Source organism: Psammomys obesus, unplaced genomic scaffold (genome assembly GCF_907164565.1).
Source record: "Psammomys obesus unplaced genomic scaffold, mPsaObe1.curated_primary_1811, whole genome shotgun sequence".
Taxonomy (NCBI): Eukaryota; Metazoa; Chordata; class Mammalia; order Rodentia; family Muridae; genus Psammomys; species Psammomys obesus.
The window spans coordinates 2,259,630-2,275,044 of record NW_026596039.1 but is presented as its reverse complement, the minus strand read 5'-3'; the positions used below and the strand labels follow the sequence as shown (position 1 = coordinate 2,275,044).

Here is a 15,415-nt window from a genome sequence, read left to right as displayed (position 1 = left end):
TTAATACCATGGTATTCCTTTAATGAGATAATGTGCTTTTTTTTCGACACCCGAATCCATTCAGTTCAGGCAGAGTCAATGCTAGGTTCTGCAGGTTTGTCTACCTTCTGAGTTCTGACTCAGGTTTAATTTTTCTCCTTTTTTTTAATCTTTTTCTTAGGACACTGGCCAGAGCCAAAGTATACTTTTTCTTGTTACTTTGGGCCTTTTCTCGAGGCAGGTGCTGAAATGTACAATTTGCCTGCTTGGGGGTGAACATAGGTTTATAGTCTAATAAAATTGTCTTTGACTTTCTTCTTAGTTTGTTCTTAAATTCTGTTTTTAATGAGGCTAAGTACCCTGGGAAGGGGAGCAACTAATGGAGGTTTAGTAAGAGAATTTGCTCTTGCAATATGGAGGCTGAGATCGTGCAGGCTGTGTGTGGACTGCAGCATGGAGAACTGAGAAAATGGTGATGTAATTCAGCCTGAGCACACAAAGATGAAGACAGGGTGCTGCTGTGAACCCTGGCATCAGCAGGTAGAAGAATAGTTGCTTGATGCATCAGGATGGAATGAATGGATGTCTTGGCTCAAAAGAAACTGTTTTGCTCTCCCTTGCCCTTCTCTTCTCTTTGGCCCTCAATGGATTGCCCGGGACCCACAGATTCAAGTGCTAATAACTTTCACACTCACACACATGGCAAGTGGGTGAAAGTGGCACACAGATTTTGTCCAGTTCTTTGAGCATCCCCTGGCCTGGTGACATAGACATAGATTTTTCCTCTATCATGTTTGCTCCTTTCTTCTCTTCCTTTCTTCACTGTTCCTTTATTCTTTGGAGACTGTTTGATATGACTTGATTTTCTTATTCAAGGCAATTTCAACTATTTTCTAGATGTCATGAGATTAAGTTCTCACTTTACCTTCAGATGACCATTTGCCCTGGTCAATTCCAATGTGGCTGCTTTCGTTGAAGAAAATAAGGTGTATCGATTGGGATAACACCTTAATCTCATCACACCTTGTTTTGAGTGTTCAATTTAATACCAGAAGGGATGTACAATAATCTCTTTAAAAATATGAATTTTAATGGGCTTTAAATGATAGTCTTCATTGTTGGGAAAAGGACATATGTAGTCCTCATTACCACAAACTGACTCTCTGTATCATTATTAGAATATTGACAGATATCTTGTCCAAGTGTGTGCTTGCTTCTAGGGACTCCGCATGCTAAATCTGCAAATGAGCCTTCAAAGTCATGAACTTCACAAAGCCCTTGGTGATGGTAGCTCTGAGACATCTCTTGTTTGTGTCTGTTTTTACTGAGACTAAATCCTACAAACTGAAATAATCCACAAAACAGAAGTTGGAACTTTTTACAAGATTTCCTCAAAGTTTTTGTACTACTTGGGAATGAATCTTTTTAGGGCTCAGTACAGAAAGGAATGTCTGTAGAGACAGTCTCCCAATATAGTGTATCTCCCTTGAACCAGCTTTCAGAAAGGAGAAGCATGTAGCCGCCTATGGCTGCAACAATTCCTTCATTCCTAAGCCCCTTACCCTGCCTGTATAAAGGGTCAAAGCGAGCTCCTTTTTCCTTCGCAGACCCCTCAGTTTCCCTGGGGAGATGCTGCCCCTCATTGTGTGTGCTAATAAAAACACCCTCTGTCTACTGAGGGTCAGACTTCCTGTCTCTTTCTGCTGCCTCAGAAATCTAACAGTTATCAGTAAAAGAGGGAAACAGGATTCTTCACACACTTTTAAACTCATTTGTGTCTGACTTTGCTTTTTCCGCTTGTAATTAAGAAACTCCTGAGTTCTGCCTCATGTGTCTTAGGGAATCCTAAGACGTTTGGGGTGAAAATTTAGAAGACTTTACTCCTTTCGGGAGAAATGCCAGTTTATTTATGTATAACAAACGTAAGTTCATTTTATATAGTTTAATGGAGACCCTAGTCACCATAGTTTTTTTTTTCATATCTCTGTCTAGAATTTCTGATAGTTAGGGGGATAGTTTTGTCAAACTTCAAGTTTGCTTCCTATCAGTTCTTATATTAATATCTGCATTAGGCTAGTTTTGATGTATTGAAGGCTTTACCTTACATGACGACTGGTTGCACAAGCAATGGCCTTTTTTAGGGCCCCTTCACCTCCTTGTTTCTAATGGAGTAAATAAAGGGATTAAGAAGGGGAGTAAGGATAGTGTTTAGCACGGACACCACCTTATTCATCTTAAAGGAGGAGTGTGCTGTGGGTCTCAGATACATGAATAAGACAGCTCCATAGAGCAGAGAGACTACTGTCAGGTGAGAGGCACAAGTAGAAAAAGCCTTTTGGCGGCCAGTGGCTGAAGGAATCCGTAAGATGGTGGATAAGATGTAGATGTAAGAAATGACGGTAAAGAGAAGTGATCCTGGGATCACAAGGATGGTTGCCAGGAGACCGAGCAGTTCCAAAATGCTGGTGTCTGCACAGGCGGCTTTCAAGATGGGACCACATCACAATAGAAATGGTTTATAACATTGTTGCCACAGAAGGGCAACTGGACAAGCAGCATTGTTTGACAGAAGACAATGGTGAAGCCTGTTAGCCAGGAGCTGAGGGCCAGCTGTAGACAGAGATTGTTGGTCATAATGGTGGGGTAACGGAGGGGCTTACAGATGGCCAGGTATCGGTCAAAAGACATGGTGCCCAAAATCAAGAACTCAGTGGTACCCAGGAAGAAGTGGAAGAAAGCCTGCAGCAGGCAACAGGCAGTGCAGATGACTGTTTTTGATACCACAAAGGTTTCTAGCAATTTGGGGATAACGGTGGTGGTATACCAGATCTCCAGGAAGGCTAAATTGCAAAGAAAGAAGTACATTGGAGTTTGAAGCCTGGGCTCAACCCAGACAATGACAATAATGAGCCCATTGCCTGAAAGGGTTAATACGTAGATAAGAAAGATCACTATGAAGAGAAGGGCTTGTAAGCCTTGGATGCCAGGGAAGCCTAGGAGGATGAACTCTGTGATTGCAGTGCCATTTCTCATGTCCTTCAATCTCCTAGGAAGACAGCAAGGATGGAGTTCTTAGAATTATGTAACAACAACAACAATAATAAATTTTAGTTAAGAGATATTAGTTGTTTACTGTTTACCTTTCTAGCTTATATTTCAGATGCATCTCTTATGAAAACAAAAAAAAAATGGGTTGCCAAAATAGTTTGCTATTTACTGCTATTTTTTCATTTGTTTCTTCATTCATAAGTGCTGGTAATATAATCCAGGACTTTGTAGATGCTAGACAAACCATGGAGGCATCGTTCCAGCCTGCTCCCTAGAATTTGAGAGTGCAGTAGAGGAGGGTTAGAATAACAATGGCAAGAGATTGTATCTATGATCCTTCGGGACATGGCTGTGTTTCATGTCCCTCCTCCTCCACATATACATGCCAGTAGGCATGACTTCCTTACTGGTTGATGATTTGGCGGGCCCTTTGGGCACCTAAGCCAACCTTAAATTCTCAAAATCCCATTTATTTATGTATGATCACATACACATGTGTGTCACGGCACACATGCAAAAGTTAGAGGACAACTTGTGGAATTGGTTTTCTCCTTTCGTTGTGGGGATTCTGCAGATTGAGCTCAGGCTGTCAGGTTTGGCAGAGCACCTCTACTTGCTAAACTGCCTTGCTGGCTTTAAACCAACTCTTAATAGAATTTGAAAGTATTATGTAAACTTGCAAGTGGTAATTTTTTTTTTACCTTTATATACTTAAGAAATAATAATTTAAAATGTAATAGCTTGTCTGTCAACAAGCCATATAATAACTTAAGGTGAATTGTGCATAATGCACATGATAAAGCACATAACATAACTGTGAGTTGAAATTAATCCTTATGCCCATATTATATTCTGAAAAAAAAAAAGTATTTTTCTGTGCTGAGGTTTGAACCTAGGGCCTGGTATATTTTTAGACAGGTGCTCTACCACTGTGCTATGTACCCAGTATCTCTAGCACAGACTCTAAATAATAGTACAGACACAGTGAAGGAAGCCCATGTTACATGTGTTTATAAAAGTAACTAAAAATTACTGCTGTTAGACAGGTAGGTGGGATACAAATTAGAAGAGATGCCTTATGCTTTAAATTTTTTTTTCTACTTTTCTTACTCTTTCTTCTTCTTTTGTTGTTGAGAGGAGGGGAAAGTGATTGAAAAACAAATCTCTTAGCCTTGGCTAGCTTGGATGTCACTATTTTTCCCAAGCTGGCCCCAAACTAGCTCTTGATATAGTTTGAAAGTATTATGTTAACTTGAAAATGGTACTTTTCACATCCTCTTGCCTCTGTCTCCTGAATGTTTATAATTATGTACTATATGCTTAGTTTTAGAACACATGTTTGTTAATGAGTCCACATTCTAAGTAAGGTCCTTTCTTTTTAAGGGGACTAAATAAAATGATACAAATTGAATAAACAAGACTCTTGAGGAAGCATAAAAATGTCCTTAAAATATCTAGGTTGCTTGTTATGTGGAAACGTAGTGCATGCATATTGGATAAAGAACTGTAGACGTTAAACTAAAAAATAAAGTGATAAAAAGATCATCAGCAATTACTGATGATAACAAACTGAAACTCCTGGAAAAGCTCATTTCTATAAAAACCTTCTATTGTGACTAATTAATTACTTTTCATTGGTAAATAAAGCATGCCCATTTGCATGTGCAAATTCATAGACAGAATTTTTCCTTTGGTTCTACTAAAGTTCACTAGGAAACAGTAAAATGGCACTCTGTGTTAATGAGAATATTGTTCATAATTTTCCTTTGAACTGTGTAAGATATAAATTCCTGTGAGATGAACTGTACAGTTTTCAAGTACACCAAAAACTGCGTGAGGAGGAAGATTTTACCTCATTGTTAGGTTGCTTAATTTCTTCCTAATGTGAACGAACACTGAATGTTTAGGGGAGAAAAATTCCTCTTTCCTATCATCTCTTTTCTAGACCAAGACAAAGTTATTTTCTGTAATATCCTAAGCTCTAGTACTTTTCATGAAATGGTAAAGAGAAAGGGAGGAACTTTTGACTTTGCATTAATGGCCTATGTAACTGGCTTTTTTTTCCTGCCTCGGTTTTTTTTTTTTTTTCCTTTTGTTTTGAGGTTTTGCCTTTTTTTAAACTTTTATTTTTTATGTTAATTACAGGTTATTTACTTTCTATCCTCCTGTAGCCCCCTCCTTCACTCCCTCCCAATCCTACCCTCCCTCCCTCATCTCCTCCCTGCCCCTCTCTAAGTCCACTGATAGGGGAGGCCCTCCTCCCCTTCCATCTGACCCTAGTTTATCAGGTTTCATCAGATCTGGGAGGAGCAGCCTTGCTGGGCCACAAAGGAGGACACTGCCTGGGCTTTTTATCTAGGGTGGACATGGAATCAATTTTATCTCCTATGTAGAGGAGAGTGGCAGCCCCTTCAGCTTAATATAAAATCTCTTAGAGCTAAATACTTCAGCATTTGGAGGATTAGATGAATTCCACAAGCACTTGTGAAAAGCTTATTATGTTTCAAGTTCTGTAGGTTTCTGAGGAGCTTGTCGCTTACTCGGGATATATACATTCCCTGAATGATAACTACAACATGATCCAGTGGGTAAAAAAATCACGTAGTAGAGTCACACACAGTTTTCTTTGGGGATACTCAGCAAATGCCCTTTGTCCAAAGCCTCATGGGTGAAGAATAAAGGTTGCTCAGAGAAAATGAAGCCTAAACTGTCTTAGGGTTGAGAAGATGAGCACAGGAAGGGGGCAAGGATCCAATGCTTGTGAACCGCAACCAGAACATTGAATTCCATGTGAGTTGGAGCTGGGAGTCAGGCTTTTCCTGAAGATAGAGTCATAAGGCTTTTGAAGGGGAGGGCCTTGAGCCTTTCTCACATGCACAGGGAGGCAGTGTGCCGCCAGCCTTCAACCCTAACACGTGCAAGTGGAGTCAAGTTCATGGAGTAAGTCTGTAGGGGGTACCTGCAGGAGTTCTTTTGAGAGCCTGTTCATTAGCAACACCATAGTATCTGGGTAACAACACAGGGTGCAGACAAGAGAGAGTCATTTCCTCCCTCCTCCTGTGAAGGCTCTTGCTTGGCACAGGCTTAAGGAGGATCTTGGAGAGGCAATCGAAAAGATGCTAATGGAGGAACGGAACCTGCTGAGAGGAGTAACCTTAACAGGAATTTCAGGTGCAGCTGTGCCCAACAGAAAGACTGTGGAGCTGATAGAAGCATCAGGAAATAAGTGGCAGCTCCCCAGACAGCTGTACCGAAAAGATTTCGAGCACCCTGTGAACTTCTGCGGCATTTCCTTCCTTCCTTCCTTTTTTCTTTCTTTCTTTTTCTTTTTCTTTTCTTTTTTTTCTTTTCTTTCTTTCTTTCTTTCTTTCTTTCTTTCTTTCTTTCTTTCTTTCTTTCCTTCCTTCCTTCCTTCCTTCCTTCCTTCCTTCCTTCCTTCCTTCCTTCCTTCCTTCCTTCTTTCTCTCTCTTTTTCTTTCTTTATTTTTCTTTTCATTTTTCAAGACAGGTTTTTTTGTTTGTTTGTTTGTTTGTTTGTTTGTTTGTTTTTCTGTGTAGCCTTGGCTGTCCTAGACTCACTTTGGAGACCAGGCTGGCCTCGAGCTCACGGAAATCTGCTTGCCTCTGCCTACCCGAGCGCTGGGATCACAGGCGTGTGCCACTGCGCCCAGCTCTTCAGTGATATTTCTGAAGGAAGCTGGCTATCTCTTACACACAAGTGACAACAACACTCAAACAAAATCAGTCACTCAATCAAACAAACAGCAAAAAATAACTTTAGGAAGCTAAAGCTTCAGGGTTAAAAGACTGGATTAAAAACTTGGATCTATATGCTTATCAAAATTTGGCGTAATATTCTATAGACGTTTTAATTCTGTTAGAAGTGCTGTGATGTGTAGAGACACTCCTCCGCTTTTCCAGAGATTAATTAGCTCCCTATTCTCCGTTGTGTTCCCTTTGTTGTATCTCATATTGGCTTTTTGAGTCCATGTCTTTAAACTCTTATGAGTGTGTAAGTACAGCACCTAACAGGCTAAGTCTGGCAAATCACTGCCCTGTTTTGGTAAATAAAGTTTACCAAAACTTTTTTGCTAAATTTTGTTAGCAAAAATTTTTGTTAGAATTTTGTTACCAAAATTGAGTGTAGCATGGGTATACCCAGTTGCTTTGGTATTGTCTGCCTGCTTTTGTGCTAAATGGTAAGACGTGAGCAGTTGCAACAGAGACCAGTGTGCCTAAAACATTCCTTATCTGGCCCTTTGCAGACACAGTTTGCTCACCCTGTTCTAGTTCCCCGAGAGAGCCATTCTTCCTTTAGCTTTTCAATTATTGCACAATGGGCTCGCCTCAGTTCGATGCCCTTCCCCACTGTCTTCACTGTAGACTTAAGTGCTCCTAGACTTCTAGATCTCAGCTTAGGAGTTCTTCTCCAACTTTCTACATTCAGGCCGGCTAAGAGGCTGTATCTGCATCTTTCCAACAAGCCCTGGCCATTTCTATATCTGAACACTTAAAGAACTGAATTATCTTTTTTGGCTTTATCCATAGACACTAAGCTCTTGGAAGAGTTCAATAGTATCCGCAGTACCTATGCATAGAACAGTGTGAAACAAACTCTTGAACGGTCCTTCCTAGATGATATCTAAGTGCACAGCTTGTTGGCAGTATGCCCCAGTCATACAGATGTTTATGAAGACTGATAGATGCACGCGTTTATATGTGATATGCACTTGTATTTTAGACACCTGGGTTACGTCATAACGGGGACACTGTTCTACATAATCTGTCTTTCAAGTCTGCTGTTGCTCCTGGATTCTCCTTATTCAGGTTTCCAGGCATGTAAATCTCCCTGCTCTATCGTCCCCTAAACAGGAAATGCTGGTTTTGTGTTTTTTTTTTCTTCCAGCATTTCCAGATTGCCCGAGGACACATATCTTTCTTACCTCACTTAATGCTGACTATCTTTAGATTCTGTTATTTTGTTTTTCTAGGCTCTTTTGTTACAATAAAGGACTTTGCCCTTTTAATATTTTTCATAATGAGAGAAGAAGAAGAAGAAGAAGAAGAAGAAGAAGAAGAAGAAGAAGAGAATTGATTATTTTTATTTATTTATTTATTTTTAATTTTTGGATTTGAGCTGAATTTAAAAGTGTCCTAAGTGTGTTTATTTTAATTTTTTAATCGTTGACACAAATCCAAGTTTTGCAGATTTTGGTCATGGAGTCAGTTTGAAAATTCTCAACATGATAGAGTGTTAAAGCACAGACACTATGTAGCATACATTCCCCAAGGGGAAACTGACAAGAATCACTACTTGAGGGTGTTACTACAGTAGAATTTGAATAAACAGCCAGTTTGAAAATACATTCAAAGACTAAGCATTCTGGTAAGGTGCCTGAGATAAATGTCATTTTCCCTGAAGGAAGTTGAGGGCATTGTTGAGATTTTTCTGTGTGAGATTAAAATTCATTTGTTAGAATCTGCTTAAAGATATCTATGCATCAAAACTATCTTTATTTATTTATTCATTCTAGAGAAAAACAAAACCTTATCTTAAGCAATAATCTTTTCCTCTCTGAAGCCAAGATATACTCACAGCACAGAGGATGCCCAGGAAAGCAGTTCTTGTTCAAAAGTGTGCCTCTGCTCATGGTTCTACTGGGAGAAAAGGGGTCTTGTTAGACAGACAGTATCATCCAAACAAAATGCTTCTTCTACTTCCTGCAAAGGAAAATGAACCCTTTCTTAGAACTGAAGGTTCTAAGATGCCTTTCTGCATCATTGAATTCTCTTCATAAATATTAAGAAACCAGAAAATTCCTCAGTGTTTAGAAGAATTGCATTGCCTGTGATTAGTGGACAAGTTCATGCCAGCCCACATTTTCTTCTCTGAAAATAATGATTTGTCAGTGGGACACTTTCCTAGTTTCCTCTGAGACACCAGTCCCCATGGATGAGTTTCAGCTAGTCCTGGGAGAAAAGGAAGTTCTCACTAAAAGTTTATTCATAAGTCAAAGCTTAAGAACTCAGTTTCTGAGTCCTAATTGGTATCTCTCATCCTGGTATTCTTAAGGTAATTAATTAATCTACGTCTGAGAACTCACACTTTAACTTACAGAATGTTCAATTTCTCAGTTTCACTAAGAGTGGAAGTTACTGGCATCTGAGTGGTTAAGTAAGGAACTCCATATGAATCATGGGTAAGGAACTATTAATGATAGAGCAACTAGTCAAGTCCATGGGAATTTGAGAGCGAATGGAACAGAGTTGTATTTGGGTTTTGTATGAACTGTCTCAAAGTAACTAATGAAAAAAATCAGAGATTGACATCTTTAAGGCTATTTAGAGAGCTAATAGACGGAACATAAATAACTCATCATTGGAGAAGGCTTTCTGTGAAACAGGAAAATTGGTTTAGAATTATAAGTTGCTGCTAGCCCTAGCTAAGAAACTATCTCCAGTTGACACCTGCTTGCAAAGGAACAATTAGTTTTCTCCAATGGAGCCTCATTGGGTATATTAAGCATACTTTAGGACTCCATGCCCAGGGGTAGATAGCCAACGCAAGATGAACGCAATGAGACTTTTATAGACTTTTTGTCTCATATTGCTTTGCTCGGGCAAAAAATTCTTGTCTTACTGGTCTTTCGCTTGTATGTTATGGTTTCCAATTTTGTGTTTTATGGATTTTGTTTTTATGTGACTGTGTCTCTCTGTATGTTTTTTGTGTTTTCTTCTTTCTTTCCTTCCTTTCTTGCTTTCTTTTTGGTTTGTTTTGTTTGCTTGCTTATTTCTAAAGAGAGGGAAAGAAGGTATAGAATGTGTACATGGGGTGGTGGGTAGGATCTTGGAGGAACTGGGGAAGGGGAACCATGACCAGAATATATTATGTAAAAAATTATTGTCAACAAAATATATAAAAATACCTATTAAATCCAATTTGCATAAAGTAAAATGCACCTTTTAAAATATAAGATTTGTTCCTTTCATATTAGCTGAATATCTCATATGCATTCAATTTTTAGTATTTCTTTCTTTTGTAACTGGTTAGTATAGTGTTTATTTTACATAGGATATGTCATAATATCATATTTCATCATGACAGATCTAAATTCTTGATATCTTACAAAACCCTTGGATTTCTCCTTTATCATGTACATTACAATTTTCTTTCTTTTTACTACTATATTTTTAATATATTTTTTGGTTTGTTTGTTTTTTGTGAGACAGGATTTCTCATTGTAGCCTTGGCTGTCCTGTACTCACTTTGTAAACCAGGTTGGCCTCAAACTCACAGAGATCTGCTTGTCTCTGCCTCCCGGCGTGCTGGGATTGAAGGCATGAGCCATCTCACCCAACTTAATATACATTTTATACCAAACTTTTATTATTTTTTATTCCAAATGATAGTCATATTTAAAAAAAAATCAAAGTGAGAAAATATTTTAAAACTATGACATTTTTAGAGGAAAATTTCTTCATCTCCTTTCCATAGCCATACCTGATTTGCAGCAAAAAATATTCAACTTCCTAACTAATGTAGTTCAGGCAAGAGCTGTAACACATGGGCTTCTCCAATATTCTCTCTTAGGGATCCATCTTCTATTCTGTAGGGTGGGCAGGGCCTTCCCTGTTGGTTGGTTTCCTTCCTAGATGCTTATTGCCCATCTGTCCTGGCTCCTGATTATCATCTGGCTCCAATTCTCTGTCATGCCTGTTGGGCTCCATTGCAGTTTCATTTTGTTCCATCAACATCAGAGGATATTATTTTCATCTGTTTGGCCTACTCTAACAAAATATTATAAATAGGCTAGCTTGTAAAAAACACAAATACATTTTTTTCCAGTTCTAGAGGCTGGACAGTCCACAAGAAGGTGATTGTAGATGCTAACTTAGTGAGAACCCACTTCTCAGTTTATCGATGACTGCTATTTTTTTTTTTTTTTTTTTTTTAATCATTACATGGGAAGAGAGAAGCTAGCTGCCTGGGCTTCTGTAATCCCAGTGAAGGTGGAGCCTTGAGAGCTCAATATTCTCACCAAATTCCTAGCTTTTGCTACCTCCACCTTCAAGGTTAGGATGCCAACATATGAATTTGGGGGAGAATGTAAATATTTAGTCCATTGTAGTTATGTTTACTGACAACTTCATGTTTCTCCTAGTCTGTCTTTCTCCGGTAAACAGCCACCAACTGTATCTGTTATTTGGAGTTTGGCAGAGGCGTATGAAGAACACGCTATAGTAAAAGAGCCTAGTGTTACCACAATGCATACAAACTCCAGAGTCTTCTTACTTGTATACTGGTTTTCATTTTTTGCTTTCTGAATTACATAACCCCGGTTCATTTTGTGATGACATCAGATACACATGGTCCAAGTGAGTATGTCCAGAAGTTATTGTAATGCTATGTTATATAAGTGTGACACACAGGGGACCTTTGCACTGAATCATCAGTTCTCATAGTTTAATTGCTTTGGGCATGGGTGCAGTGATCATTGTCAACTGTAAGGTAAATGGTAAGTGTCCAGATCCATAATCCTACAAATGATGAAAACGTAGCAACAGAGGAGTGGATTTTAGATTTTGCTTCAGAGTTGGGGGTATTCATATATATATATATATATATTGAGATATCCTGGGGATGAGAGCCCACACAATGGTCCACTTATGTTTCAGTTATACTTTATATGGATAGGCTGAAAGTAATTTTGGGTAACATTTTCAGTGTATCTGCATTTTGACATGAGTCAGGCATGGAAATTTCTACCCATGATATGTGGATGCTCAAAATTTTTTGGATTCTATGAAAATTTGTATTTAAGAAGCTTAATGGCCAAAGCTTAGGATCATCACTAGTCTTTGCTGAGTAGCAAAACCGAGGGAATCCATCATGTGAATGCAGACCAGAGACCATCACCTGGGTAACAAGATGGCCACATGTCCCAAATCATTCCGTTTCTACCAGGATTATGTACCTTAAAAACCATCATTGGAGAATACATTCTTTTGGTCTTGAATTCTTCTGAGTCTTCAATAGTTCTTTGAAATGCAAACATCTAAATGCTAGGGTGACACTAAGCATCATTCTTAGCAACCATATTAATGTGGATATTAACAATTTGCTAATAAATATAGGTAAGTGGAATTGGTAAAGGAGAAGAGTGAACCAGGAGAATGAAGAGGGTGCTGGAAATGAAAGGAAATAGGTATTTCTTAAAAATAATTTGAAGCAAAAAATTTGGCAATAATTACTGGTTACTCTGTTTTGGGTACTGCATGTCTACTAGAGAATCAAGACCCAAGCAGGTAAATATCTTTTCTCTTTCCCGACTCAAGATTGAAATATTATTACTATCAATATCATTACATATGTAATGTTTATTTTTGCATTTTCCCTTCCTTTGGTACTTGTTAAGCATATCCTACTGGAAATATCTGTTTTATCATGACGTATGTGGTTCTAGTTTGCCGTGTTCTCTAACTTGAAGATTTTACTCAATGCTCATTTTCTTCACAAACATTTCCAGGCTGAAGCCTCTGTACATTATCCTTCATGCCTGAATAAACAGGCATTTTAAGTCAAGCACTCTAACTGATTGCAGTGCTTAAAAAACAAGAGTTACAGTAATGGTTTTAAGAAGAAAGCACTGTTTGGTTCAGTGGACACCTGCTCTACAGGCGCTTGAGCATTCCTCCAAATCCTTTGAAGCAGTTTGTAGAACAACAAACGTGTTGTACCACCATTCTTGGCTTCAAGGTATGAAAGAAAAACTTCATTTTTATAGAGTGGCCAAAATGAGTTCAGCCTGAGTACTCAGAGTTGTTTCAACAATGTAAAATAATAAAATAAAGATGAAGTCTGCCAGAACAGCCTAGAAGTATGAAGATGTGCATGCTTGAAAGCACAAGGAACAGTGTTTCCCCTGGCAGGAGTGTTCTATAGCTTCCACATGCATGACTAGCTCTCCTCATGCTCTTCCCATTGGGACAAAATTTTACATCATTCCATAGAATAACCATCTCTTGTTGTGCTTGATGGAAGCTTTGACATTGCATATAATAGGCAAGTAGACAATTGAGTTACCTGTCTATTTCCTGTGCCTAAAATAAATGTAATTTAGAGCAATTTTAAAATAAATTACTAAGTCTGAAAAACAAAACCACTTTGCCCCTGTGTTAAGATATGTGACCACTTCGATAGACATAACAATTCATTAAGAAAGTTGCTCATTTACCACTATGAAGGGATTAACTGTTAAAATCGTAATGTTGGTCACTTTTTCCTTGAAATGCCTGTGTTTTCAAGTGTATCCATTTTATGTCCCAAACCCTGTAGGACCTTTCTTCAACAAAATAAAAATCATCCCAAATAATCATAAATGTCTTTTTTTTTTCATCTCTTCTTTTTTTGATGCTCATGGTAATTGCTGTGTAATGCAGTTGGGCACACGCAAAATGTAAGATTAATGTACTACAATAATAGTGCGTCGCAAATTCAAACAAATGATCGCAATAAAACACAAGTGGAATAAATTCAAGTGCATATGGAGATTTAGCAAAAAGAGAATAAATAAAAATGCAGGGTAGTCATAAATCTAAAGTTGACCAGTTCCAAACCTCTGTTATGTAGATAAGGAAAGTGGTTTCTGGAAGAGAGGGTGGTTTAGTCAATGTCAAGCAATGAGGTAGTGGTGCATCTAGACAAAACCTGGTTTCTTAGAGCCTTCCAGAGTTTTTTCTAAAAGCAGTATCCCCTCTTCACATGGATTGTATGTGTTGTTCATGTTTGCATGCATATAGCTATATGTGCGTATAGATATGTATGCACGTGTATGCCTGTATACAAGGCCTAAAGTTAAGTGTGGGTGTTTTCCAATTGTTCTCTATTTTATCTATTGATTTGGGGGTCTTCTGAGCATGGAGATCAATGATTCTTGTAGTCTATCTAGCCAGCCTGCCATGGGTATCTCCTGTCTCCCAAATGCTGGATTACAGGAAGGCCAACATGCCTTTCCAACTTAAACAAAAATATTAAGTCTCCTTGAGGTCTCCGCAGCCCTTTATCTCCAGTTTTGACTTCAGTGGTTTAGTTACCCATGGTCAACAGTGATCTGAGTGTATTGAATGGAAAATTACAACAATAAATAGTTGAACAATTTAAAATTGTACATTATTCTGGTTGTCATGATGAACTATTATGTCACTAAGCTTAGTGTTCTTGGGTTAGGAGTATCCTTGATGTATCTTATCTAAATTGTGTATGGTACCTGTGTGCATCTTGTTTATCAAATCCACAGTTGTGGTATCTCAGGGATTATATTCAAGTAATTCTATTTTTATTAATAATAGCTCCACAGTAAAAGAGCCATGGTGCTGAAACTCAAAGATACCAAAGAGAGTCTGAACAGCATTTCCTTCAAATAAAAACATGAAAATTCTTGAAGAATTATGAACAAAATTATGAAGAAAAGTGGAAAGCAATTATATGTAAAGGTTGCTAGGATCTATGGTGAGCTATTGTTAACCTCTTACTGTGCCTAATTTATAATTCAACATTGTCCATTGTACATGCCAGGGGAAACCATATGCTTTGGTCCTCACCACAGCTTCAGGAATCCACTGGTGGTTTTCAGGCATAGACGTAAGGGCAAGCATTATCATCCTCTATTCCTTTCATTAATATTTAGCACAGGTCTTTGTGCACAGGGTACAAAGTCTTTGTTGTTGGTTGTGCTGTCTACCTTTTGTCGACTTGACAAAAATTAGCAGCATCTTGGAAGAATAAAACAGGGACTGTGCGACTCAGGAAGTTGGCCTGGAGCTAGAGTGAGTTTGAGATGTGTCCAAACCCTGAAAACCTCAGTCTTGAGACCATCAAGAGTAAGGGTCACCCCCTCCCTGTTCTGTGCCTTCATGCCCCAGTGCACGCACGCAGGTAGACTTGGGAGCCCCATCTTTGCAATTCTTGAGGTAATGATGTAGCCTAGTACCTGGAATTCCTCTTCACGGAAAGGAAGCATTCCCAGCACCTCAGCCCGGGCCAGTGATGTTCACTCACCAGAAAAACCCTACCCATTTCTCCAAGGTTTATATAGCCCGTATTTCTCCCCTCCCCCCACCCCCATAAAGAGAGCTGTATCATTTGAAGAGCAGTGTCACTAAAAGGGCTTTATCATTGAAGGAGCTCTGAAAGAGCGGCAGCAGTGATGGCAACTCCTCCCCCAAGTGAACTGGGATCCTGCAAACCCACCTGCCAATCATTCCTTTGAGCCCAGCGCTTGTATGCATCAATGTCTGGACTTCCCAAGGGAAGAAGCAGACTCGGCTCCGGCTCCGGAACAACAGAAAACTAAGGTGAGGAATTCCCCGTTTCTAAATGGCCTGTAGG

The 15,415-nt window shown here is 38.9% G+C and overlaps 1 protein-coding gene across 1 annotated transcript; it reads right to left on the bottom strand.

The window, feature by feature from the left end:
- Positions 1–2,075: 2,075 nt before the first annotated feature.
- LOC129687388 (olfactory receptor 6X1-like) lies at positions 2,076–3,012 on the bottom strand. The gene is given in 3 exon segments (XM_055621721.1): positions 2,076–2,122; positions 2,125–2,478; positions 2,481–3,012. Coding segments are annotated over 3 exon segments (933 nt in total).
- Between the last annotated feature and the right edge of the window lie 12,403 nt (positions 3,013–15,415).